At 36.8% G+C, this 27250-nt stretch overlaps 1 protein-coding gene across 7 annotated transcripts in view; it reads right to left on the reverse strand.

Moving 5' to 3' along the window:
- ZFR2 (zinc finger RNA binding protein 2) overlaps positions 1 to 27250 on the reverse strand; it is a 120720-nt gene that overhangs the window by 65471 nt on the left and 27999 nt on the right. For 2 of the 7 annotated variants that reach the window (XM_056822418.1, XM_007488900.3), the window contains exons 2-5: positions 14112 to 14346; positions 8973 to 9087; positions 4716 to 5065; positions 478 to 660 (exon numbers count right to left, since the gene is read on the reverse strand). In XM_056822418.1, coding sequence (XP_056678396.1) covers positions 478 to 660; positions 4716 to 5065; positions 8973 to 9087; positions 14112 to 14346 — 883 coding nt within the window. Of the gene's footprint in view, positions 1 to 477; positions 661 to 4715; positions 5066 to 5170; positions 5390 to 8972; positions 9088 to 14111; positions 14347 to 27250 lie in introns of all 7 variants that reach the window. The other 5 variants (XM_007488901.2, XM_056822419.1, XM_056822420.1 and 2 more) reach the window with 3 other exon arrangements.

A 27250-nucleotide genomic window follows, 5' to 3' on the forward strand; every position in this document is an offset into this window, starting at 1 on the left:
TCCACCTATTTGCATTTGTATATATGTCTGTCTGTGTATGTATAGATGGAGGGCATCAAAATGTACACCCACTCTCTTAACATCCTACTTAAAAATAGCATATTACAACAACTCTCAAATTTCATGTGTCTTTCCAATTAGTACAACAAAAGGCACACCCAAATTCTTAACTTTCTATTCAAAGAAAACATTATAATCAGTCTCGAATTTTATGTGCCATTCCAGTTAATTGAACAATTTAATTCCATTTTCATTCACAATTTCATTAATTTCATTTAATTTCCCCTCTAACCAAGGGATTTGAAAAAAAAGTAACCAAAGAATCAAAGTGATATTATGCTCCCTTATAGCTTAAGGCCTTTTCTAGGTTACATAATTAAAGGGCAAAGTTCTTAGTGTAAAAGAAATTCAAGGGGTCAGTGGGGTTTCTGAACATAAGAAGACAACTATAAACAGGAGAAATAAAGCAACCCATACCTTCTGATGTTTGGATCCCCGGATATGTGCTGCATATGCATCTGCTCCTGTACAAGACACATCACAGAGCTCACAATGCAGCTGCGTTTGAACCCCACGAAGACCAATATTTGACTGGTTACCCAGCTTCTGAGCTGCCTCTTTCTTTTTGTGCTTCTGTCCTTCTAAATGTTCCCGGTAGGTCTGTAATAAAAGAGCAAAACAAAGCTTAATATGCAAGGTTTGCACAGACATCAGCTAAGCACTGCCTCTTCAAAACAATTTACTGAGCACTCATTCATTATTAGCTTGGTACTCCTAACATCTAGGAACTGGAAACTAAAAGCTTATTGTTGCGACTGTGTCATTTATTGTGAGATAGCTATAAACATAAGCATGCCTTTGTTTTTAGGAATTAAAGGCATTTGATTTTATAGCTATCTCTCTCATATATATGTATGCATGTGTGTATATATATATATATTTATATATGTATATATATATCTGTCCATCCATTCATTTATTTATCATTTTGCCTGGTGATACTGAGTCTATCAACTGTAGTAAATAAAGCTATATAGACACAAGGAATCTCACAAAGAAGTGGTCTCATGTCAGGATTCTTAATGGCATGTGTATGAGATACAATAATCACTAAGGCAAAACAAGTTACCTGACCAGTTGTCTGTGGTTATAATCAATCAATAAACATTTACTAAGCAATTACTATGTGCCAGGCACTATGTGCTAAGCATTGGGAACACAAAAAGGCAAAAGGCAGTCTCTGCCCTCAAGGAGTTAACATCTCTCAGTGGAGACAATAGTAAACACATTTGTAACAACATGTTGTATAAAAGATAAATAGGAAACAATTAACAGACAGGTACAACAATTAAGAGGAATTGGGAAAAGTTTCTTGTTGAAAGTAGAATGTTATGTGGGAAAAGTAAGGAAACCAAGATGAGGACGGAGAAAATTCCAGGCATGATGGAGAATCCAAGAAAATGCTTGGGGTGGAGAAGTGCAGTGTCTTATTTAGGAAAGAAACAGCAAGGAAGCCAATGTCAATGGATCATAAAGTATATGGTCGGTGTAAAGTGTAAGAAGACTAGAAAGAAGGGGAACTGAAGAGGGAAGCAAGTTACAAAGGGTCTTGAATACCACTGATACTGGAATAGGGAGCCATTGGAGTTTAATGAGTAGGGAAATTAAATAGATGGAACTGAGCTTTAGGAAAAATCACTTTGCAAATGAATGGAGGATAGACTAAAGAAGAGACTTGTGGCAGGTGGTCAAAACCAGCAGGCTATTGAGATAATCTGGACATGAGGAGATTAGGGCCTATACCAGGTTGGTTGCAAAGAGAAGAAAGTATTTCCAAGAGATATTTCAAAAGGGAAATTGACAAGTCTTGGCAACAGTTTGGATATAGGGGGTGAGAGAGTGTGAGGAGTTGAATCTGACATCTAAACTGGGAGCCCAGCATTATGACTGGTCCAAAGCCACTCTCCAAATTATAATGTTTAGTTCCTGAAAATAAGCTATTTATAAGGACATGTGCAGCTCTCTTCTTCAGATGTCCATTGTCTGAAATGTGTACTATCATATAGCTTTTAGTTTGCTATATGAAGTTGAGAGTGCAAAAGGTAAGGGTGCTGTTCTTGTCCTGACCTATCTGACCATACATATTACTGGACAGAGAGTGACAAGAGACAATGTAACTGAGGCATAAACAAAATAAAAATTTCCTTCATTAGCACACTTTGAGGAGGAGAGAGGTATGAACTGCCTCAAAAGGTCGTATGATTTCTCCATCACTGGAGGTCTTCAAGCATAGGATGAATGACCACTTGTGAGGGATGTCACTGTGGAGATTCCTGCTTAAATAGGAGTTGTAACTAGATGACCTTTGACAATCTTCCTGTTCCAAGATTCTATATAGAATCTTCGAATTCTCTATCTTTTGTGAGAGGAATCTACCTTTAAAATTGTCTGTGATGTGGACTTAACAAAGGCAGAAGATGCAGCGAATATTGATGTTCTGGTTCCCAAACACATAAAGGAGAATGGGGCAGATTTTCTGCTGATCAATCAGGTCAAGACTTACAACTGATCAATGATTCTTGAGTGACCAGCTATGGACCCTCCTCTCATTTATTCATTACTAATTTATTCTCACAGTGTTGTTTATAAGCATTTGGATTTCAGTGATTTATAAGCACCAACAGCAATTCATGCTTCAAAGATTCAAAATAAAAAGACTACACAAAAGCAAACTGCAAGCCCTCCATATCTCAGAACATAAGTTTCATGAGTTGTAAATGGCCTAAAAATTAGTCACCTAGTAGTTGACTCTCAGGCAATGGACCCCTCTTTGTGCTTAACAATAATAATAATAATAATAATAATAATAATAACATTTTTATAGCACTTGCTATATGCCAGGCACTATGCTATAGGCTTTGCAATTATTAACTCATTTGATCCTTACCATCCCCCAGGAGGTAAGTGTTAATATTATTCCCCTTTTATAAATGAAGAAACTGAGGCAAAGATCTTCAAGAGATTGTGTAATTCATGTTACATCCACAAAACACAGAAGGTATTGGCAACTTCAGTGAAGGACAATACTAAAAAAAGTAAAAATTTTGGATGTGGAAAAAAAATGGACTGTTATAGAGGATCTAAATTAAAAGAAATGAGGAAGCAATTGCACTATGACCAAATCTACTAAACTGTCACCATTAAAACACAAAGAACTAAGTCAGTATCAAGTAGCTTCTAAAGTTGATTTGGTTAGTATTTTCAGCAGCAGATAAGACTATACCAATATTTACTCATCAACCACTCCTCTCATATTATTATAATATTAAAGAAGGAAAAACAAGCATTTATTATGTACCAATTATGTGCCATACACTGTACTAAGCACAAGATTATCTCATTTATCTTTACAACTACCCTGGGAAGTAGTTACTATTATTTATTATCCTCATTTTACAGTTGAGGAAACTGAGAAAGTTTAAGTGACTGGCCCAGGGTCACACAACTAATAAGTATCTGAGATCAAATATAAAACTGGGTCTTCCTGACTCTAGACTCAGCTCTCTATTCACTATACCACCTAATTTCCTTTAAAAAACAAAAAGAAACAAAATGCACTCTAAGTGGTATTCTTGGTTTATAGGTAAGCTTGTTTTGTGAACTCGTTTCACTTGTATCATAGAAACTGCTTATAGAAGGCAATGATTTTATCTTCTCCCCTAACACCAAAAGGTAGCACAATATAGTAGAGAAATGGACTTGTGGTCAAAGGTGCTGGTTTCTGTCCTGGGTTCAGAATGTTTAATTTGTATGACCATGAGTAAATCCCCTCATCTTTTTAGGCCTCATCTGTAAACCTGATACTTATATTACCTGTCTTCAAAGAACTGTTGTGAGTAAAGCACTCTACATGGGGTATTATTATTAACAATTGTGGGGGCAGCTGGGTAGCTCAGTGGATTTGAGAGTCAAGCCTAGAGACAGGAGGTCCTAGGTTCAAATCTGGCCTCAGACACTTCCCAACTGTGTGACCCTGAGCAAGTGACTTAACCAATACATAGTATTGATTCCAAGATGGAAGGTAAGGGTTTTATTTTTTTTTTAAATAATTGCAAATAAATGTTTTGTCCTCTTATGTTAGAAGCTCAACTGTATCAACCTCCTAAGAACCTAAGGTAGTAGCAAATAGCATTTAGGTTCTATTAAGGAAAAAGGGAGTACAACAGGCCTTCAAGAGCAAATCTGTAAGCATTCCTTATTTTATTCTTTTCTATATATTCCATAGCACCTTGCATATAAGTAGGCCATTGTAGGCCATTACATACAAGAATCTGTTTAAAGAACTGAAAACACTTATCTTAGAGACTAGAAGTCTGGAGTAGAGAAGATTAAAAGTATCTTCAAATATTTGACAAGTTATCATGTGGAAATAGGAGTAGATTTCTTTTGCTTAGTTCCAAAGAACACAGCTAAGTGGAAGCTACTAGAAGACAAATTTTGGCTTGAAAAAAATTAAAAGATTGCCTTGATAGATCATTTCCTGTTACCTGGAAGTACTGAAGTAGAGAATGTATGACCACTTGGGAAAATTATAGTGGAGATACCTGCTCAGACAGGGGCTAGAATGAGAAGACCACTGAAATGCTTTCAACTCTAAGACTTTGTGAAAGAATAAATGAATGAATGAATATGGAGCAGGGAGAATTTCTGCTGACCTGGGGACCAGCACAGCTGATCTTGCAGATGTCACAGTAGTATAGCTGGGGCTGTTTGAGGGGACCTTTGGGTTTCAGCTGCTTGTTCTGAAAAGGTGGTTTCTTGGGGAAGCTACTGACAGAGCTGGTACTTATGCCACACCCCACGTTGGCCCACAGAGATGGCCCTGTGGGCTTTGGAAGGGGAGGAAGCTGCAGAGGCTGTGGTAGAGGTTGTGGATGCTGCTGCTGGGGTGTAATGGGTTGAGGCTGAGGTGGGGGTTGAAGCGGTGGCTGTAGCTGCTGCGGTGCTGGATAGTACGAGTCGGCTGCTGAATACACTGAAGCATCATAAGTGGAATAATTGGATCCTGGGAGGCAGGAGAAAAAAAGACAGCAATTTTCATGAAGTTCATCTTTGATGCAAACTGAGTCTCAGCTCATAATAATGTCTCCATCCATGTGACTTTCCTTACCAGTATATGAAGCCGAAGTGGAATTGTATGAGGAAGAGGAGGTATATGAAGGAATAGAGGAAGCAGGTACATTTGGCTGAACAGATGTCACTGCTGGGTAAGCATTATAGCTTGAAGATGTGGTACTCACTGTCTGAACTGGCTTAATTGTGGTCACTTGTCTTTGGGGCTGATTTTGACTGTAACCACTGGTAGGCTGACTGTAGCCTCCTTTAGTACCTAGGAAACAAACAAATGCCTTTGCAATGTTGTGCCCAATCACTATTAGGCTTCTAGTACAACGGATCATCCATAGATCAAATGTTCAAGCAAAAAGTCCTTTTACTAAAAACATTGCAATCCTCCTATTAAAAAGATCCTTTAGGAAGTTTAAAAGTGATCTAAAGGATTAAAAAAAAAAACACACACCACTGCCAAGAAGGTTAAAAAGCAGTGAGCAAGGAGGTTATCTGAGGTCATGGGAGTTCCTAAGCAAAGTTCTAAAGGCTCCTTTTATAACTCTTTCATCCAATGGGCCCTGGCCCAGCTCAATTCACCTGGAGAAAAGTCACTCACTCTCTTTGGTCTTTATTTTTCTTATCCATAAAACGAAGCGATCACACTAGAATATCTCCAAGCTCTCTTTCCAGCACCAAACCTTATCGTTCTTTTAGCGCTAATAATCTATAATTCTATATTATTCTAAATCAGTTTCATGTTATGGAGAGAACCCTAGATTCACAAAGGCTATGTCAGTGAATGTTAAATGGTGAGAGGTCCTACCAAGCTAGAAAGATTTTGAGTGCAGGCTACTTGTCTTTGGGGCTGAATTGGATTGTAACCTCTGTTTACTAATCAAAGCTTCCTTTAGTAGCTAGGTAATATAAACCTCCGAAATGAAGGGTTTGGACTGAATGAAGTTTTAGATCCTTTCCAGTTCTAAGACTGTGGACCAACCGTGAAACTTAATCAAACAATAAACATTTATTAACCACCTACTATGTACCAGGCACTGTGCTAAGCAACAGAGAAACAAAAACAGACTAAAGGTATTCCCTGCCCTCAAGGAGCTTACATTCTAATGAGATAGGCAACATGCAAACAAATTCATAAAAGCAAGCCATAAACATGATAAATAGGAAGTGATTAACATTGAAAAGACAATGGAATTAAGAGGAGTTGGGGGGTGGGGGTGGGGGCAACTGGGTGGCAGCTGGGTGGCTCAGTGGATTGAGAGCCAGGCCTAGAGACCAGAGGCCTTAAGTTCAAATCTGGCCTCAGACACTTCCCAGCTGTGTGACCCTGGGCAAGTCACTTGACCCCCATTGCCTAGCCCTTACCACTCTTCTGCCTTGGAACCAATACACAATATTAATTCTAAGATGGAAGGTAAGTGTTTAAAAAAAAAGAGAGAGAGAGAGAATTTGGGGAAGGCTGCCAGTAGAAGGTAGAATTTTAAGTGGAACTTAGAAGAAGTCAAGGAGGTCCAGAGTCAGGTCAAGGAAAGCAAGCATTCCAAGAATAGGGGTATCAGTTAGATAAAGTACCCAGGGTCAAGTGATGGAATGTCTTGTTTATGTAACAGCCAGAAATAGAGTGTCACTAGACTAAAGAGTACATGTTGGGGAGTAGGGTGTAAAAAGATTAGAAAGGTGGGAAAGGTTTAAGTTATGAAGAGTTTTGAATGCCAGAGATTTCTGTATTTGTTCCTGGAGGCAAGAGGGAATCACTGAAATTTATTTGGAATGGGAAGAGTTTTAGAGAAATCATTTTAGTGGCTGAATGGAGGATAGAATGGAATGAAATAATCTGGGAGTGAAGCAAAGAGGACAAGCACCAGAGTGATAACATCAGTGTCAAAGAAGACTTGAGAGGGGATTTTCAAGAGATGTTACAAAAGTGAAATCTACAGGCAACAGCTTGGATATGGAAGGAGAGAAAATGAGATGTCCAGGATGACTCCTAGGTTATGAACCCCAGGGACTGGGACAATGATGTTGCCCTGTATAGCAAAAGGGAAGATCAGAAGAGAATGGAAGGATGAGTTTAGGGAGAAAAAAATGTTTCATTTTGGACATAATAATTTTAAGATGTCTATTTGATATCCAGTTTGAGACATCTGAAAGGTAGATGAAGATTCCATATCTTGAATCATATCCACAAAGAGATCAGCTAAGATTTGGGGGGAGGGAAGGAAGATTTAAGAATCGTCAGCTTAGTGATAATAATTAAAATTATGGGAGCTGAAGAATCAATAAAGTAGTATAGAGGAAGAAGAGACGAGGGCCCAGCACAGGACCCTGAGAGACACCTGTAGTTAAAGGACATAGCTTAGATGAGGATCCACTAAAGGTGACAGAGGAGTGGTCAGATAAGCAGGAGGAGAACCAGGAGAGAATGGGTGACATAAAAACCTAGAGAGGAAAGTATCAAGGAGGAGAGGATTGAGAAAAGGCCACTGGATTTGGCAACTAAGGGATCACCAGAAACTCAAAAGAGAGCAGTTTTTAATGGAATGAAGAGGTTGGAAGCTAGATTATAAGGGGTTAAGATGATAGTATGAGGAGAGAAAATGGAGGTACCTATTGTAGATGGCTTTTACAAGGAATTTAGCTACAAAAGGCTGAAGAGATACAATATTATATAGTTAGCTGGGATGAAAGGATCAAGTGAGAGTTTTTGAGGATAGGTAATACATAGGCATGTTTGTAGGCAATAAGAAAGAAGCCTACAAACTGGGAGAGATTGAAGATAAGTGAAAGCGTGAGGATAACAAAGAGGGAAATTTGTTGGAGGAGACAGGATAGAATGAGATTGCTTCAGCAAGTAGAGGAATTAAAGTCACTTCCTCATGTGAGATAAGGGTAAAGGAAGAGGTAGCAAAAAAGCATCTGAGTGATAGGAGATGAGGAAGAATGGAGAAGGAGCTCATAATGGCCTCAATTTTTTCTGTAAAATATGAGACAAAACTCTCAGCTAAGGGGTAGGGGAGCCAAGGGAGATTTGGGGAGGGATAAAAAGGTTTGGAAACACTTCTGTGAAGAGTGGGAACATATGTTGACAAGGAAGGCATAGAAAAATTGCCTAGCAGCAGTGAGGGCCCAGTTGAGGTTATAAAACATAAATTTGTGTTAGACAGTCAGAAGAACTGCATTATTTTTTCTATCTTCTTATAGTAACACATGAGTAGGAGTGAAGATGGCAAATGATAACTATAATCCAAGGCTGAGGCTTAGGTGGACATAATCAATAATATGATAAGAAGGCTAAGGATTCAAAACAGGAGTACAATGTAGAGTTGAATTCGTTCACCAAGGGGTCAAGATGGGGAGAAAAGGAAAGAGTGGCTAGTGCTGGGGAAACGGCCTCGGAGAGCATTGAGGAACCAAGGGATTGGAAGGCATGAGGCAGACTGGAGGTCATGATGCAGATGAAGAATAGTATTTTGTAAGAGAAGGCAGAGAGAGAGGTGAAAAGTCACTAAAAGACGAGGAGATAAAGAAATTTCAGAATTCTCCACTATAGAAGGTGGTACATTTGTGGATGATGGCAAGAATAAGAACATTTTATCACTTGATTCTGCATTGAGGCAACTTTCTTAATGAACCTAGTTGTCAATCTTTTATCTAAAATCTACTATTGACTAGAAGCTTTGTTTGAGAGTTTGAGACATTAGGAAATACAATACTTGAAATTCATATCATCTGTCTTCATGTGTACTTGTAATTTATTTTAAAAAGAAAAATGAATTCCTCCCTCTTCTACTACCCTTGCACTCAATGTGTTTTTATATATATAAATGCTAGGTACTAGCACCACCCACCTGATTGAAAGTAAGAGTCTGTGGCAGTGTGCTGAGCCTGGGTAGCAGTAGGCTGGTAATATGGTTTGTTCTCATAGTTGCTAGCAGGTGTGGATCGTCCATAACTGTAACTATCCTGCATAAGATATTTCAGAGAATAGATGCAAATGTCAATTGAAGACACAGTTCGATAATCACCAATTCAGACTAAATTTTATGTATACATACATGTTTGTGTGTATAAGATCAATTTTTGTATAAGAGATGGCATTTACTTATGTTGAACCTAATACTTTATATGACACTTTATATACATGAGCTCATTTGAATCTCACAATGATCCTTTTAGATAATACAAGAATTATCATCATCACCCATTTAAACGAGGAAACAAAAAAGTTAACTAATTTGCCCAAGATGATATGCCTAGTTTAGTGGTCGATATAGGATTTGGAACAAAGTCTTTTGATTCCAAGTTCAATGTTCTTTCCATTATAACATTCTACCTCTCATGTGGAGAACCATATACAAAGTACTGTGAGAGAGGCAAAAAGGTATAAGCAAAACTAGAAGTAGATATAGTCAAGCTAGGAAGTTCGGATCCTGTCTCAGTCACTTAATAGCTGTGTGACCCTGGGGAAATCACTTAACTTCTCTCAGCTTCATCTATAAAATGAGGATAATAATGGTACTTACTTTGCAAAGTTATTGTGAGAATCAAATGAAATAATACATGTAAAGTAGTCTGCAAACTTTAAAGCACTATATAAATGTTAGTTATTAAGCTTGGGATATAACGTGCACAAGTATGTTACTCAACAAATGACATTTTTAATATTACTTTTTATGCAAATGCCCTTTTAAAAATGCCAGAAAAAAAACTTGTATTTGAGAGACATGTAGCTTGGCATTTTTAACTATAATGTGAAAAGTACATTGCTGCACACTAGATATACAAAACGACAAAGTTTCTGCCTTCGAAAAACTCATATTCTACTGACAGCAATGATCCCTTATTAAGCATCTATGTGCACAGGATTGTGACAGATTTATTTTGAGGTAAGTCAAGTCATGTATTAAAAGGAAGGCTTAATTCTTCTGCAACATAGGAAATATAATTTTCAAATTTTGTCTCAGGTGCATGTATTTCTTATTTAAGCCTTGTCATAAGACTTGGTTCCTAACTTAAAGAGCCAGCAATCTGGTTGGAAAAATAAGTCACACTCAATTACCACAAAAGTTGATAGTTAAGGACACAAGATTTTAAGGTAGATGGAACTGGAGAATGCAGTCACCCTGCCTGGCCTCCTCATTATAAAGATGAAGAAACTGAGGTCCTTGGAGGTGAAGACCATATAGGCATGAAGTTGTAGCTGCAAAACCAGAATCTGAGCCACAAAATCAATGCTTTTAATATTATGCAAATGTTCTCATTATAAATAAAAATCAAAACATTCAATTACAGGATTGTAAATCACAGAATCTCAGAGCTGGAATCTCAGAAAGGCAGTACTGGCCACTGTCTGCCTCTAATCTAGAATGAATCATTTAATTTCTGGGCCTCAGCAGGGTTATCTGTCAAGAGAGGGATGAAAATTTTTATCGCTAACATTCTAATTGTATAATCTATGAACCAACACTGAAACAAAAATTCCTTCTATGACAGCTCCAGGAAGTGATCAGCGAATTTCCAAAGAACATGAATCTTCACAGAAATATATTTTGGGGATCATCTCAAATATCAGATTTAAATTACATAGATACAAATTAGAAAACAACACACTTTTTGAGGAGGTACTCAATTAAGTTGCACTGACTACGTGAAAGAATATAAATGTCCTTAAAAAAAAAAAACCTCTTACCTTCCATCTTAGAATCAATACTATTGGGGCAGCTGAGTAGCTCAGTAGATTGAGAGCCAGGCCTAGAGACGGGAGGTCCTGGGTTCAAATCTGGACTCAGACGCTTCCTAGTTGTGTGACCCTGGGCAAGTCACTTAACCCTTATTGCCTAGCCCTTATCACTCTTCTGCCTTGGAACCAATACACAACTGTGTATAAGAGTGATAAGGGCTAGGCAATAAGGGTTAAGTGATTTGCCCAGGGTCACACAACTAGGAAGCGTCTGAGTCCAGATTTGAACCCAGGACCTCCCGTCTCTAGGCCTGGCTCTCAATCCACTGAGCTACCCAGCTGACCCCATAAATGTCCTTTAAATAGCACTGAGAAAAAAATATTAATCCTAAGGCTCTCTGGTTGGTCCATATTATCCATGCATGGAAAAGCTTAGTGTGGTTAATAATAATTTGATAATAGCATTTATAGAGTACCTATTATGCTCTAGATACTGTGCCAAGCACTTTACAAATATCATCTCACTGGATACTCACAACAACCCTGGGAGGTAGGGACCATTATTATTTCTATGAGGCAAACAGTAAGTGATTTGAAATGAATCTGAACTCAGGTCCTCCTGACTCCAGATCCAGCACTTTATCTACTGTGCCACCTAGCTCCTTAGTTTCATAAAGGAGCAGTTGCTTCCATGTTCTCCCCTTTGCTCAAGAATGGAATCTGCAGAATCTGTCCTGTAGTCTCTAATTTCCACTCATCTTCTCAGGAGTGATCAACACACTTCAGGGAAATCAAAAGCAACTCCAAATAAGTTAGAGACAGCTAGTTTATTTTGAACAACAGTCTACAAACTATGTTCAACGGAACCCTAAGATTCTACAAGATATCTCCATGGCTTTCATTAAAAGAAGGCAATGAAAAAGCAGGATTAATTTTCTATCTCCCTTATAATATGTTCCTATGCTAAAATAGAAGGGAAAATCCTAGAGTATCAAAATCATTGCATAAGGTTTTATAATTTCAAAAACTTTGAGAACTACTCTATCACTAATATCCTAATATTCATATCCAGAAGGATCCTTAATGATCATACTGTCTAACTCTCTCATTTTGCAGACAAGAAAACAAAGGCTCAGAGTGGGGAAGTAATTTGTTCATAGTCTCGAGAAGTAGGTCGCACAGTCAAGTTTTGCAACTAATCTAAATCCAATGTTCATTCAAGCTGCCCTCCACCTAAATTATCAACCCCTATTTCTAGAGAAGTTAGGCTCAAATTCCTACTATCATTGAATGAATTTGATCTCTGAGTTCCAAAAACTTATACGAAATGTAGGATGGTGTGAAAATATAGTGACAGTTCATAATAGAATTCTTTTGTAAAAAACATTAGGGGACAAACCTGATACTATGTCAAGTTGGAATTATATATAGCAATGTTTAAGGGGACATGATCTGATCTAGTGAATGACACAAAAATCTTTGAATGTCTGACCTAAAAGGGATGAGATAATAATCTAATCTAAGTGCTTCACTTTACAGAAATGGAAATTATGGCTCAGAGACATAGAGTGATTTGTCAAAGGTCACAAAGGCCCCTAAGTACCAGGATTCTCACTGAGAATCCTCAGATTCCCCCAATAGACAGGTTTCTCCTAATCCACAAAATAGGCAAGAGGGAGCTTTGGGGACAGTACTTGATAATAGGATTTTTATATCTTTCATATAATCTAACACAGTGCTTTGCACTTGGTTTGGGATCAATAAATATTTTTGATAAGACTAATAAATCCAATTAATATCTTGGTCTCAAAAACTGGAAAAGCCACAAAAGTTTCCTCATCCTCCAAAGAAGAATATGTCAGTTACTTATGTGATATACCATATTGGTTCCAATACATAGCACACTTGTTTTCCTAAAGTCATTCTCCCCCTAAATAAGTTTTTAACAGTGGCCAGAATAGAGTGAGGTAGGTACACCTCTGATACCTTGAGCCCATAATAATAGCTGCAGGCAAACTGTCCAACTCTTCTAATCAACCTGTTTGACAAAAGGAAGTGAATGGATAGACCCTAGAAGGGGAATCCCTCTACGTGGGATGAAGAAGCTTTCTTGGATGGGTTCAGACAGGCTCTGATGAGGGGAAAGGGACACAGTTGTAAAGAGGATAGATACCTAGTTTAAGACTTAATGATGAATACAAAGCACACCTGTTGGACTTAAAGCTTCTTGTGAACAAGTACTGATTCATTCTTGATATTTGTATTTCCAGTGCCTGACACATAGTAGGTACTTTAAAAATGCCTGACAACTTATTGTAGGCTAGTGAACTCTACTACACCTCCATATAACCGACAAAAAAAAAAAAACCTGACAAAGAAAACAAGTCATTTCATGCTTATCAGAGGGTCTCAAACACCAATAGTCTCCTCCAAGGGAAACTCATACTCCAGCCTTCTTTACCACTTGTCTCTACCTCCCTCTGCCATTCCCCTCTATTCCTTCTCCTTTACTCCAGTCTTTAAGCCTAGTCATGGACCCCACATAAACCTAGCTTGGTTTATTTGCTTGAATCTAAGAAGTTGTCCACTTCTAGCATAAAATAAAAATCCCAAAACTACAAAGAGCATGAGGAAAGTGTAAAGAACTCTGGATTTGAGAGCCAAGAGGTTTGAATCCCATCTCTACTATTTATTACCTTCCCTGTCAAGTTATCAGGACACGAAACCTAGAATTTCCCCAGAGTATTATATTCGCCCAAATGTAAATCAGAATTTTCCCTCCAGATTAGATGGTCTAAATCTCAAGTTTGGCCTCTAAACTTATTTTTAAGTTTATGTTCATTTTTATTTTCACTGCTCTATTTTGTGACAAAAAGTGATGCTAAGAATGAATACAAAGTGAAGTAATGAAAGAAATATTAAGTTGGAGAGCACGAGTTCTTTGGTTGTAATATGCTGAAATCCACCTTTAACTTGCTAGAGGAGGTGGAAGCATGTCATTTCACCTTTATTAACTATAATTTCCTCAACCAGGAAATAAAGATAGTTGGAATAGACCATCTCTGCAATGCTCTTGAGCAGTAAACATCTCATATATCTGAATTTTTTTCATGCTGAATGTTTAAAGTAAATAAAAATTTTCTACATAATTGTCTAACAAAATATTCCAGGTATGCCCATCTGTCTTTTCCTTTCAAAGAGACCTCATTATAGAGGAATGACCTATATTGATGGCAGCATGTATTCATATGAATATAGTGGGTTAGCTGTCAAAGAAAGCTATCAGAAGCCCTTTTGAGTCTAATACCTGGTAATTCGGTGTTGTGGTAGACTGCGAGGCTGGTTCCTGCTGACGAGTGCTGTAATTGTAGTCCTGACCTGAGTGTGCCTGGTATCCACCAAAACCCACTGAGGAGATTTGCCGGGGCGTCTGGGTTGTGGGGGCATATGATGGGGTCACAGCCTGGGGCACTCCAGGACTTGGCTGGACTGAATAATTTGTTGCAGTGCTTGAGTGAGAATAAGCAGTAGCAGGCTGAGTGCTAGAACCAAAGTAAACACAGAAGAATCCACCAGGTTAGTTTAAAGATTTAAATATGAGTTCCAGTTCAATGTACAAAATCTATCCACATCACATTTTATATAATTTAAGCTCAAATCTTTTTATAGATTAATATGTTTTTCTTAAAATCAAGGTACTCTTCTTTGCACAGCAAGTTTAGCTTTAATAATATAAACCTTTATCATTCTGAATGAGTGGTGCCCTGAAGAAGGGCCCTTAGGTACTATATATAGGTATTATAATAGTATATAGCTGTTTACAAAAGAGAAACTTGATATAACCTATTACTTATATAATGTGTTGAAGTGAATGAGTAGTAAAAGACAAAAACTATCAAAACATACTTACTCAAGAAATTAATAGCATTATATGAGTATTAAAAATATAACCATAACAATGAAAATAGTGCTTTCATGGACTAAAATATTTAAGCCCATATAAGAAAGCATGCAAAAGAATACTGGCAGACTAGTGTCTCTCAGTAATCAATTCAACAACATCTATTAAGCACCTATGTACAAGGCACTAGCACTGGAGATATGAAGACAGATAGGACACAGGACCTGCTCTAATGGAGGCATGGACAAGTCCACAAAATACTATGATATAATGGAGAGTGAGTTAAGTACAAAAGAGAAATCAAGTCAAAGTACTATAAGAAATCTGAGGAGGGAGAAGAGTTTCACTTAGGAAGGATGTAGCATCTGTGATGCACACCTAGAAGGATGGAGACTGGGAGAACAAAGAAAGATGGAGGATAATAACATAAGTATTGACATAGAAAAGATGGTATACAAATTGGTAACAAAGTTAAATTTGGATGAAATATCAAATATATTACAGAAAGTATGATTTAAGATTCAACAAGTAGGATGGAGTCAAGACTATGGAAGACCTTGAATCTAGTTAGGTCTTAATACTTTATTTGAATCAACAGAGATAGGAGGAATTCTAATTAAAGGAGTGATTACAATAATTTCAGTTCATTACATATATTATTCAGGGAATGTGTGGAAGATATGAGAAACTGGAGATAAGAAGACTACTTAGGTCAATTTATAATAATCAGTACCTTAAAAGTAACTAGAACCTCTACTAGGGTTGCTATTGTAGTAAATATAGAAAGGCACTAGATGGGAGAAATACTACAAAGGCAAAAATGATAAGCCTTGGCAACTAATTGGACATGTGGAATGAAGAAGAATCAAGAGTAAAAAATGACTCCAATTACCAAATTTATTATTTTATTTTGATACATTTCCCAAAAAAATTGGTATTCCAAATATATAACACATTTATTTGTTAAAGTGCTATTTTGTATTCTTCATAAGTGCCTCCCATCTAGTTCTTAAATAAAGCCACGGTAAGTCTAGATAACACTAAATATGTAGTTTCTAGAGTAAATTAGAAATATCTAGTGAAGTAAAACAACCTCTCATTTATGATGTCATATGATGCTTTCACTTCTCTCACAAAAGCAGCACCTCTACAAACTGCTGGCAAGGAATGAGAGGGAATTTTGGGGCCTCTAAAAATAGAATGATTAAAAAAAAAAAAAAGCTACATTCTCCTGTCCTTTTTTATAACTTTGTTCTGCTATATTTTTTTTCATTTCATCAAAAAATTGCTCAAGAAATTTGGGAACTAAACTATCCTAAACAACTAGGCAATAAATATTCTGTAGTATACAATTACTTACATTAAAACACACACACACAACCACCCAATGATTTAACATTGTATTATAAAAGATGTTAGCTTGGCACTATCATGATAAAACATGAGTTTCCTGAGAATAAATGTCATTAATCTCCATAATGCACCCAGTGATACAGGCTTAGAACTTTCTGGGTCCACAGTATAGACAATTATAGCTTAATGGCAAATATACTTTCCAAAAGTAAATCACTAAAATTATTAATAAAAACATGACTAGGATTTGGTGGGAGAGACAGACAAGAAATCAGAAGATCTAGATTTGAATGTCAGTACCAAAACTTACAATGATGTGACATAAGCAAACCATCCCACCCCTTTTGAGTCTTAAGTTTCTTCATTTGTAAAATGAAAGGCATAGGGTGGATAATGTCTGATTCTTTCTAGCTCTAACATTCTCTACCACAATCCTACCACTAAGACATCTGCTTAGAGCTTCTAAATCCATTACCTCATTTGATTATCATAAAATTCTTTTAAGTGGGTCAATGTTTATATTGCTATTCTATTTATGGACAAGAAAACTCAGGCTCAGAGTGGCCAAATGAATTTGTTCAGCATCATCTATTAAGATAGTAACAAAACCAGGATTAGAATCCAGTTCTCCTACTTCCTCATCTGGTATTATTTCCATTACATTATAGTCTCCTAATGAAATATATATATATATATATTCAACATCAACATTGTCTTTACTCTGAACAACATAGCCAACATTCCCTACAGTTACTGTAGGGAGTCTGTATCTATCAGTCCCAAAAGAAAATGTTTAGGGTTTTGCATTTTTTTTTAAAGCAAAGATGATTCACAGAATCTCTTCTCAACTATACTTTGGGGCAGGGTTCTTAATCTGGGGTCTGTGGTGAATAGATTACAAGGGATCAGTGAATTACTTGGTTGATAAGCATTTTTAAAGCACTTTCTGTATGCTAGGTACCATGTTAAGCACTAAGACATTGCATAAAAGGTGAGAAAAGGGAGATAACTGGGCAGGGAGGGAAGAAAGGTATCTGTGGGGGGCACAGTAGAGAAAGTCTGGGGTGCCTTTGTGTGAATTTTAAAAGTCTCCATCTTGGTCTAGCACCCAAAAATTGTGCACACCCACACTACACGGGCATGTGCTAGTCAATGACAAATCAGAAATAACTAACTGCCCACCTGGGCTGTCCTAAGCCAAGCTAGAACCAACCATTGGATTTGTGAGACACAGGAAGTGAGGTAGGGAACAGCCTCTGGAATTCACTCACTTCCTGTGGAGAGAGCGAGAGGAGAGTTGGTGTTAGGAGCTTGGAGAGGGAGGACGCCCCCAGACAGCTTTCCTTCAGAGCGGTCACGTGAGTTAAGGACTGATTCTTTCCACCTGGGCCCTTTGGGCCTAAAACTCTCTCTGCCTTGGTCAGAGGTTGAGTAGCCCCTTTCCTTTTTCTCCTCTCTCCTTCTCTCCCTCTCCTTTCCCTACTCCTAGTGTGATTAAACCTCCATAAACTCCATTCTGACTTGAGTGTTTCATTTTAGGAATTTCATAAGTAAATTCCTTGGCGGCCATTGTTCAATATTACATAAATCCTGTAGCCACATTTGTAACCATTACAATATTATAATCTCTCCCAGAAGCCTAAAATTTCTACCATTACATTTGGAAAGGAATAAAGACATGGCTAGTCTGGGCATCCTCCTTAAATGAAAGTTCTGGGAAGGAGTCATCTAATCAGAAAGAGGAGCCTCAGGGGCAGAGAATGCTTCCAAAGTGTGAATTTGGATGAGAAAAAAAATCTCTACTTTTATTCTCACTAACCTTTGGTTTCCTTTGTAATCGTATGTATTTTATTTAAAGCAATGAAAAGCATTATTCTGAGAAGGGATTAATATGTTTTCCAAGACTATCAAAGGGGTCCATAACAAAAAAGATCAAGTTGGCTTTAGGGAGATCCCAGTTCAAGTATGGTTTGGACTCAGGTACTGCTTTAATTCAGAATCAGAAGAGACCTCAGGGCTTATTTAGTTTAACTAAACTAAGGACCAATCATATAGTTGCTACTTGAAGATCCCCAATGATGGGGGAACTTATTATTTTACAAAGCAGCCCATTCCACTTTGGGACTGTACTACACTGTACTATTTCTTAGAGACATTTCCTTTTATTGAGTTGAAATACACTTCCCTTCAGCTTCTGGCTTAACCAACTGGCCCTAGTTCCACTCTCTTGAGACAAATAAAGCAAGTCTAATCTTTCATACAATTTCCATACAACTTGAAAAATGCAGTAAAAAGCAATATTGTGGCCTACTGTGGGCTCAGAAGAGTTCCTGGATATTGAATTCTTGTCCCCAGCTGTGGGGAAGCAATGGCACAGTATCTCAGCTTGAGAGATGCCAGTTATGAAAAGAGGTGTACCATGTGGCCAAGTAGTAAAGAGTCTTTCAACACCAGTCATCTGGGGGGATTCTCTGAGCAATTCCAGTTTTTGCTGCCACTAAACCACCATCTTGGCTCCACCCTCCAACACCAATCACCTGGAGGGGTATCAAGAGTTCTTATGTGGCCCTAGAGCAATGGACTGAATGAACTTTTGATAGAGATGCAAAAACAACAACTTTGATCTCTGCAGATCAGATGGTACAAATTTAATGGAAGAGAGTAATCTCTCTCTAAAGAGACCTTAGGGTTGAAGTATAAAGCTAAAGGATATACATGAAATTAAAAGGGGAGTTGTAAAAATGTGAAGATTACCTCTGTAGCAACCCCAAATTCACTTCCCTTAGCAAATGGGTGAATTACAACCATTTCCCTAAGTACTGCAAGCCTGGAGGCCTAGATAGGTCATTGGGGTAGAGTAGGACTCACAAGAATTGGCAATCCCCAATTTACCTGCCTTCCAAGAGGAATTCAAACCACAGAATGGTGTCATGAGCATGAGGGTTGTATAGTTTCCTAAGGAAAATGTGCTATTAATCAAAAAGAGAGAATTATGTCTCCCTCTATATGTTATATGTGATATTTTTATAGTGCTGTATATCATACTATTTATAGTTTTGGGGGAGAACCTTTGCATTATAGCTATTTACATCTAATATGTACTATTTTTCTGAATTCTTGAACAGGAGCTGGAGCTCTTTGACCCATATACACAACAACCTGAACAAGAACTATATTCTGATATTCCGAAGAGGAACTCTGTATAAAGATAAAGGAGCCAAAGAGATATGATTTGGGTTGCAGTCCCAAGTAAAGAACTTGGTCTGTATAAACCCAGAGCCTGGATTGTTAGACTACATATTATATTATTTGATATATACTTTGTACTTATTTGTGTACATGATGTTTCTCCCCAGCAGAATACAAACTCCTTGAGAGTAGAAACTATTTTGATTAAGCTTCTAGCAATGTACCTTGAACAAAATATGTTCATAACAAATTTTTGCTGAATTGGATTTCATGTAACAGTCCTTCAAATATTTAAAGATATATTCCTCCATGGCTTTTTTAAAGGAATTACCTCCACAAATTGTACACAATGTACAAACTTCTCTCTCAGGTCTACTATGCATAAGAAAGTGCTCATTTTGGCTGATATATGTTAAATTCAGATTAAAAAAAATTTTTTTTAAACCCCTTACTTTCCTAAGGCAGGAAGTGGTAAGGGCTAAGTAATGGGGGTTAAGGGCTAAGTAATGGGGGTTAAGTGACTTGCCCAAGGTCATACAGCTGGGTAAATTCAGATTTTTTTAAGGAAAAATAAAAGTGAATTACTGCAACACTCAAATAGATGCATGGTTTCATTTGGATGTTCTTTCAAAAAAATGTGGATTGCAACCTATCCATGTCATGCAACTTGTGTGACTACTGTCTGTGTTCTCTCATAAGTTTACCAAAGGGAGTCTACCAAATTTTTCTTAATATCTCAAGGATACCAGTGTAACAGTCTATTTGTCATCCCTCACCATTTAACAATCTATCTTCTCCTCATCCTCATATATTTCTCTAATGACATCTTTTATTTATATTCATTTTTGATGTTTCTTATTGATTATATACACTGTGTCTCTCCACTGTCATTAATGTGATATTTTCAGTTCTTTGGAGATCATTGTTTTCTATGTTTCTGAGTCATATAACGAGACTAGAAGAATACAAGTATTAAAAATACAGATCTCATTTTTAGAAGCCTATGATTTTTTAAGCAGTTTTAGAATTTCCTAAAGGCATGTCAGCCAGTGCTAGGAGCGAGCCATCAGGTCACAATGTCTTGACAAGGTCACTCGTGGTAGCTAAGGAGGCCACAGAGTAGCCCCTTGGCAAGATGTGACTGCCCACTTTGTATGACCTCTCTCATTAACATCGCTTACCTATGGAATTGACATGACTGCTATTCCCCCTAACCTCAGAAAGAATAATACAAGAGCAAAATACCTGTTTTCGAATTTCCCAAAACATCACCAAAAGATCAAACCCTCAAAACCAATCCCAAAAGACTACCATGAGTTAACTTTTACTTAGGTACATAATTTCTAGTAAAACCATAGCTACAAGCCAAGCCCAGAACTTTCCCACTCACAGAAACTTATTCTCATAAAGCCTGCATACAAATCAATCATAAAGGCCTTTACAAAATGTGCAGGTACACCAAGCTTCATCATGCCCCAGTGACTTGATTCTTCCCCTTGAGAAACTCCCTAGTAAATCCTGAAAAATGATCAGTCTAATATTAAATCTGAATTGTGTTCTCAGTACCTCTCAATGTTATGATTGTTGAATTGTCTTTAAGAATTTCTGAATGACTATTTCTTTTTATTAAAAGTAATAAGTAAATTTCCTTGATTGTAAGTTCAAGCTCCTCACAGGTTAATGAGAAAATTAAGCCACCTGTGACAAAATCATCTATCTTGTGTGAAACCTTTATTCTGTCAAGAATCTGTAATCACAATATAAGAATATAGAATATTAAGTGATTTGTTAAAAGTTAATGTGTTACTTTTCCAATTATCTCTATTTAGACATGTGTGTTAGGTCATGTATCTGTGTGCCCAAAAAATGGGTATAAAAATAAACACCAAGCCTGGGGATGGCGGAGCAGCTATCAGTTGCAAAGCATGCCCATGGCTAAAAGATATACAGCTGTCTTCCATTTGTTATTTTCTTGACTGATCATTAGCCACCTCTCGGGAACCCCTGGAGTCACACCCGTGGCAAGCCTTATATTCTCCTTTTTAATTCTGGGTCTAGCCCAGCTTAATGTCCTTTTGTACTCAATGTACCAGATGTACATATTTGCGGTTCTCTAGGTTGTCCAGCCAATAGTATATCAACATTCAGGCAAAAAGCATTCTTCATTCATTTAGTCTTTTATGAGTGAATGAGCAGGCCAAACTATTCTTTGTGATTATACTTCTCTTTCAAGAGGTTCCAACACCAGGGCTTTTTGAATCTGGTACAATGCCATCCACAAAAAGAATAATCAGGAGTACCATACCATCCACATAGAATTCTTTTTAAACTTGGACTCTCCTGGATTCCTTCTTCCAAGAAGCAATATCTTTGGCAAATACACATCACCCCCTTTTATCTCTCACCTGCTGTTTATGAATAAAGGATCCCTGACTGATTTTGACATAAGAAAAGAGATGCTTTGTAAGAAGAGAGCCTTCAAACTGTTGTTTTGATCTACAAAATCAAATCTTTTCATATATGTATATATAGTATCTTTACATTCCTCCTTGTTCATATCTATTATATGCCTCTCCATTGACTTCTTTGTGATATTAATACATGCATATAAAATACACACATACTGTATAAATATGCTTATATGTTTAAAATATGAACTGTTATGTACAATTTTTTAAAAACATAATTCAGAAGAGCTTGAGGGGTGGGGTTCCATAATTCCAGTTTAACAACTCCAATACTACCCTACTGTATGTGTCCTATTTTGATCTTCCTTTTCTATTATTTTTCGATGCAGACCAATTGCTTTTTCATAATTAACAAACAATAAGCACAGTGGGATTTTGTATTCTCTACATCTTTCAATCAAAAAATGGTAAGATGAAGCCTATTACAGACTATTGTGTCTTAAAGTTTGTCTTCTCTCTGCAAATACTCTTATCAAGGTTACCCTTAATTCATATATGTCACAATCATAAAGTCATGATAAATAGGAAAAAAAACAAATGAGTAAATAATTGTTCTCAGTCACCTTCTTCTAGTACCAATAAGGTCCAAAATATTAGACCTCACTGATACCATAACACAGTAAGCAAACACTGATTAACCCAAATTTAATTAGGAGCACCTGGACAGAGAACTGAACTTTGGCTCAGTAAATCTTGGGTTCAAATCTTTTCCCTAACACTTAGGAGCTGTGTGACATTGAGCAAATCACTTAACCTCTCTATAACTCAGACAAACCTTCTAGTTCTAAATTTACGATTTATGATCCTATAATATTTTGAGCTCCTATTCCTCACCTACATAACTAGTTATTCTATTCTTATTTATTAAATATACTAACTAAAGCTATCATAAATCAGTTTTCCCAGGCACTTGGATTTCAAATTAATGAAGTTTTATAATGCTGCATTTAATATAAATATTTGTAAGTCTTTTTCATGTGATTACAAATTGCTTTTTGAAGACCCATCATGTATAAGGGAATGCAAAGACTAGATAAAAAAGAAAAATAGTTTGTCATATAATAATACCATCAAAGAAAGAAGAAAATTAAGGTACAAATTCTGACATTCAACCATCTTTTAATCCTAAACTCCAATACTTCAAATTGTTGTAGTGGAAAGAACAGTGGATTTGCATTCAGAAGAGGGGGTTTTTGAATCCCATCTCTGCTGGTATTTAGTGTGTACTTATGCAAATTCCTTACTTCTCTAGGCCTGAGTTTTCTTATTTGTTAAATAAGAAGGTTGGATTAGCTAATATCTAAGGTCAGATATGCTCAACACCCAAAGTGTCAAACAAATAGAAATGGATCCTTGCTGCCTTGTATATACTTAGAAACCCACAAATTAACACTATATTGTATTGTTTGGGGATTTTTGTTGGTTTGTTTTTTTTTAAACACATATGGGAGTTTTGAAACCCAAGTTTTACATCTCTGCTCTACACCTTGAATCCAGACATTTCATATCTGGCATAGCAGGTGGGGAAAGCTTGTGGGGAAGAAGAGTAGTATAACAAAAAGAGTACGTGGAACCTGAACACATAGGTTTGAATCTCAGTTCTACTATTGACTATGTGATCAAGTCACCTCACCTCTCTGGCCCTCATTGTTACATAAGGGTAGGAGTTGAATTGATGGCATTAAACTAAATTCCCTCATCAATTTGTAAGAAGTAAAATGTTTCTAGCCATTAGATGAAATAACAATAAACAGAAAATATATTAAGATTGATTGAAGAATTAGTCACAACTCATGGGGCTTGAATAAAAAACAGCAAGCTAATTCAGAATCAGTGATTATAGTGGTGAGTCAACCAAGACACTAAGTAGTAGCTTCAGCCAGGTAGGGGATGACAAAGTATAAATTTCCTTGACTAGAGATTGATATTATGAACTTTGAAGAACTGGAATATCTTAGAATTCCCATAAGCATCCTAGCAGTGACCCCAAAATAGCATAACTGATGATAGCTCCTACATTAGGAACTAGTACACTGAAAACAGGCTATCTCAGGAAAGGCAAGTTCAGGATTCTATAAGGAACCCAGAAGAAAGTTGTACCATACCTAACAGAAATTCCACAAAGGGACTTCCAATAATCAGCAGTGTTATATTTATACCCTTTTGTCACATGGGCCCACCTTGTGGTATGGATGTATGTACTCATAAGAATGTGAATCCCAAACTTTTGGTCGACTGTTTTGTACCAAATGTTCTTACTATACCACTTTGATATCCATTTCTAAAAACTAAGTCTGTCTGGTTAATTGATATCAACTGATAATCAAGGGGAAAAATAAATGGGGGGGGAGGGGTCATAAGCAAGAACATTCAGACACTCTTAACCCCTCAAAGTTATCTTTACAACACTGAGGAGCAATAGCCAGCAGGTTTCTGCGGACCCAGCCTTTCAACAAGAATAGTGGTTTAGGATAGTGACCCTGGAAACTGTACTACATGTAAATTAAGAGGTTTGGGATTAGATAAATTCTGAAGTCCTTTCTGGATCTAAATTCTATGACCTCCAATGCCTATGACTAGCTTTGTCTCTTATCAGGTAAACTTACTAATGACAGGAATTATTTCATTTTTGTCTTTCTATAACCAGTACCAACAGCCTGTTATGCTTCTGACTATCTGGATTTCACCACCATGATGCAGTTGCTATCTCACCCTGGTCCTTCCTTCAGATCCAAGGGTTCCCACCCATGCAAAGGCCCCTTCTTCCATTGGTAAGTCCCTTCCATTGTCCTCCATTTTGGGAATGGGCCCAGACCAGTCATGTATCATTCCTCTCTAAGGTGTGTTTCTGCTCTCTGGAGTTTACCATTTGGTCTCATTTAGGTACTCCCTCCCAATCCCCCCTCCTCCTGTGTGTGTGCTCAAGTGTATTATCTTCTCCCAATTTAAGCTCCTTAAGGGCAGCCTCTCTGTGCTTACATCTCCATCTCTTACCTAGTACCTGGCACATAGTAAGTCCTTAATAAATACTTGTCACTGACATGCTAAACAAGAAGTGTTTAATAAGTGCTTATTGACTAATTAAAATGGTCCTTTTCTAATCCATGACTTCGTATGTATATTTGATATGCATATATTTTTCCTTCAATAGAATGTGAGCTCCTCAAGGGCAGGAGCTATTTCATTTTTATCTTTGTATCCCCAGTGCCTAGCATAGGGTCTGGTACTTTATAAATGCTTACTAAGTCTCAAATACCTAAAACCAAAAACCAAAGTTTAATTAGTAATTACCTTCACTCAATACTGAAAGGTACAGGAATAAAAGTGAACTATGAGTTTATTACCTTTTAAAATGTATGCTTTTAGTGCTCTCACAAATACCATAGAATTTTATAATTGCAAGGAATCTCTTGAGCCATTTAGTCCTATCTATAGGTACTATAATGTATCTTTTAATAAGGAGTCATCCAACTTCTACTTGATGACTTCCAATGAAGGGTAGGAGGATCGACCATCTCTTGAGATTACTCATTCTACTCTTAGACAATTCTAAATGTTAGGAAAGTTTTCTTGCCATCAAGTCTAAATTTGCCTCTTTGTAACTTCAAAGAATTATTTCTTGTGGTGCCTAATCCTTCTTCCATGTGACAGCCTTTCAAATACTTTAAAACAGCTATTCATATCCACCAAGAATGTCCTTTTCTAAATATCTAAATATTTATTAAATTTATTAAATATATATTAAATATCCCCAGTTCTTTCGACAAAGTCTCGTGATATGGATTCAAGGTCTTTATCTAAACACTTCACAAGCATCTCGATGTCCTTCATAAACTGTGAAATTACCCCAGTGTGGGGCAGATAGATAGACGGCTCAATGAATAGAATGTCAGACCTGGAAATGGGAGGTCCTAGATTCAAATCTATATTGAGATACTACCTAGCTGTGTGACTGTGGGCAAGTTAACTAACTCCAATCACCCTTACTGTTCTTGTGTCTTAGAACCAATACTTGTATTAATTCTAAGATAGAAGGTAAGGATTTGTAGTGTTTGTCACAGTACCTAGCACACAATGGGCTCTTTACTGCTGTCCTTCCAATTATCCAGATTTGCAACCTCAGAATTATTCTTAACTCTTTACTCTCCTTCATGCCATGTATCTAGTTGTTTGCCTGGTACTATCTTTTTTTAATTAAATTTTATTTTTTCATTTAGCAAAAATATGCCTTCTGTCCTTTCCCCACCCTCCTGGTTGAGAATGAAAGAAAAACAAAATCCTATTAACGGACATGTATAGTCAAGCAAAACAAATTTTCACATTGACCAATTATGTATGTGTGTGTTGGGGGGGGGGGGTGATTTCTACTCTGAGTCTTTCACTTTTTTATGAGAAGGAAGTACGTTTCATCATTAGTCCTCTGGGAGTATGGTTAGTCATTACATCGAGTTCTTGATTCTTTCACTTATTTGTCTTTACTGTATTGTTATCACTGTATAAATTATTCTCCTGGTTCTGTTCACTAAGAGTCAGTTCATATAAATCTTTCCAGGTTTCTCTGAAATTATCCCCATATCATTTTTTATAACACAACAGTATTCTATGATATTTATCTACCATAACTTATTCAGTCAATCCCCTATTGTTGGGCACTCCCACAAATTCCAATTCGTTACCACTTAAGGAAGAGCTATAAATATTTTTGTACTTCATAGAGTTTATTTTGCTTAGGAACAAGCTCTCTCTTAACCATCCTTCCCCCTAATTCTCCATTTTCCTTCTCTCTAGTACTTCCCTGTTGAGTGAACTATATTTCTAGACTCAACAATGTGTCTATTCTTCCCTCCTTTGACCAGTTAAGTAAGACTGAGGTTCAAATAAGGCTCCTTTATCCTTAACTCTTTATTTATATAAAATTTTACTTGTGTACCCTGTTTATATGAGGGAATTTTCCCTAACCTTCTTTTCCCTTATCCCTTTGCTTATTCCTTTCCATTTTTAAATTAATACCTCTCTTTCAATTCTGACAATATATTTGCTATCTTTCCTAGCTTTCATCTAAAAATCTAGGCCACCTAATACTTAATGAAAATTACTAATAAAAATGCTGAAGAAAACAGAGATAAGGTCCCTTAGTGTCTGACATAAATCCACTGAATCAATACTAAGTTCATTCATTCAACTACTATATAACATCCATACAATTAAAGTTAATCTGCTAGTAAAATTAATGTAGCAGGCAAGCTCTCTGCCAACGATTTAAGGGTTTTAAAGAGAACGCAAAACAAAGTTAACATTGTCATCATTTCTACTTTTCAAATGTTATCTTTACAATAAATATTTGAACTTTCCTCATGTATACATTTCTAAAAACTGGTAGAAAATTTAATTTTTACTTTAATTACAAATATCTTAAATAGTTAAATGGGCTCATCAGAAAGAGTTCATATTGGGGTAATGTAAGAGTAAATTGTCACATCAACAAAAATCTCAAAGCTGACTCATGTATTACATGATTGAACCAGGGCACAGAAA

This window comes from Monodelphis domestica, chromosome 3 (assembly GCF_027887165.1).
Source record: "Monodelphis domestica isolate mMonDom1 chromosome 3, mMonDom1.pri, whole genome shotgun sequence".
Taxonomy (NCBI): Eukaryota; Metazoa; Chordata; class Mammalia; order Didelphimorphia; family Didelphidae; genus Monodelphis; species Monodelphis domestica.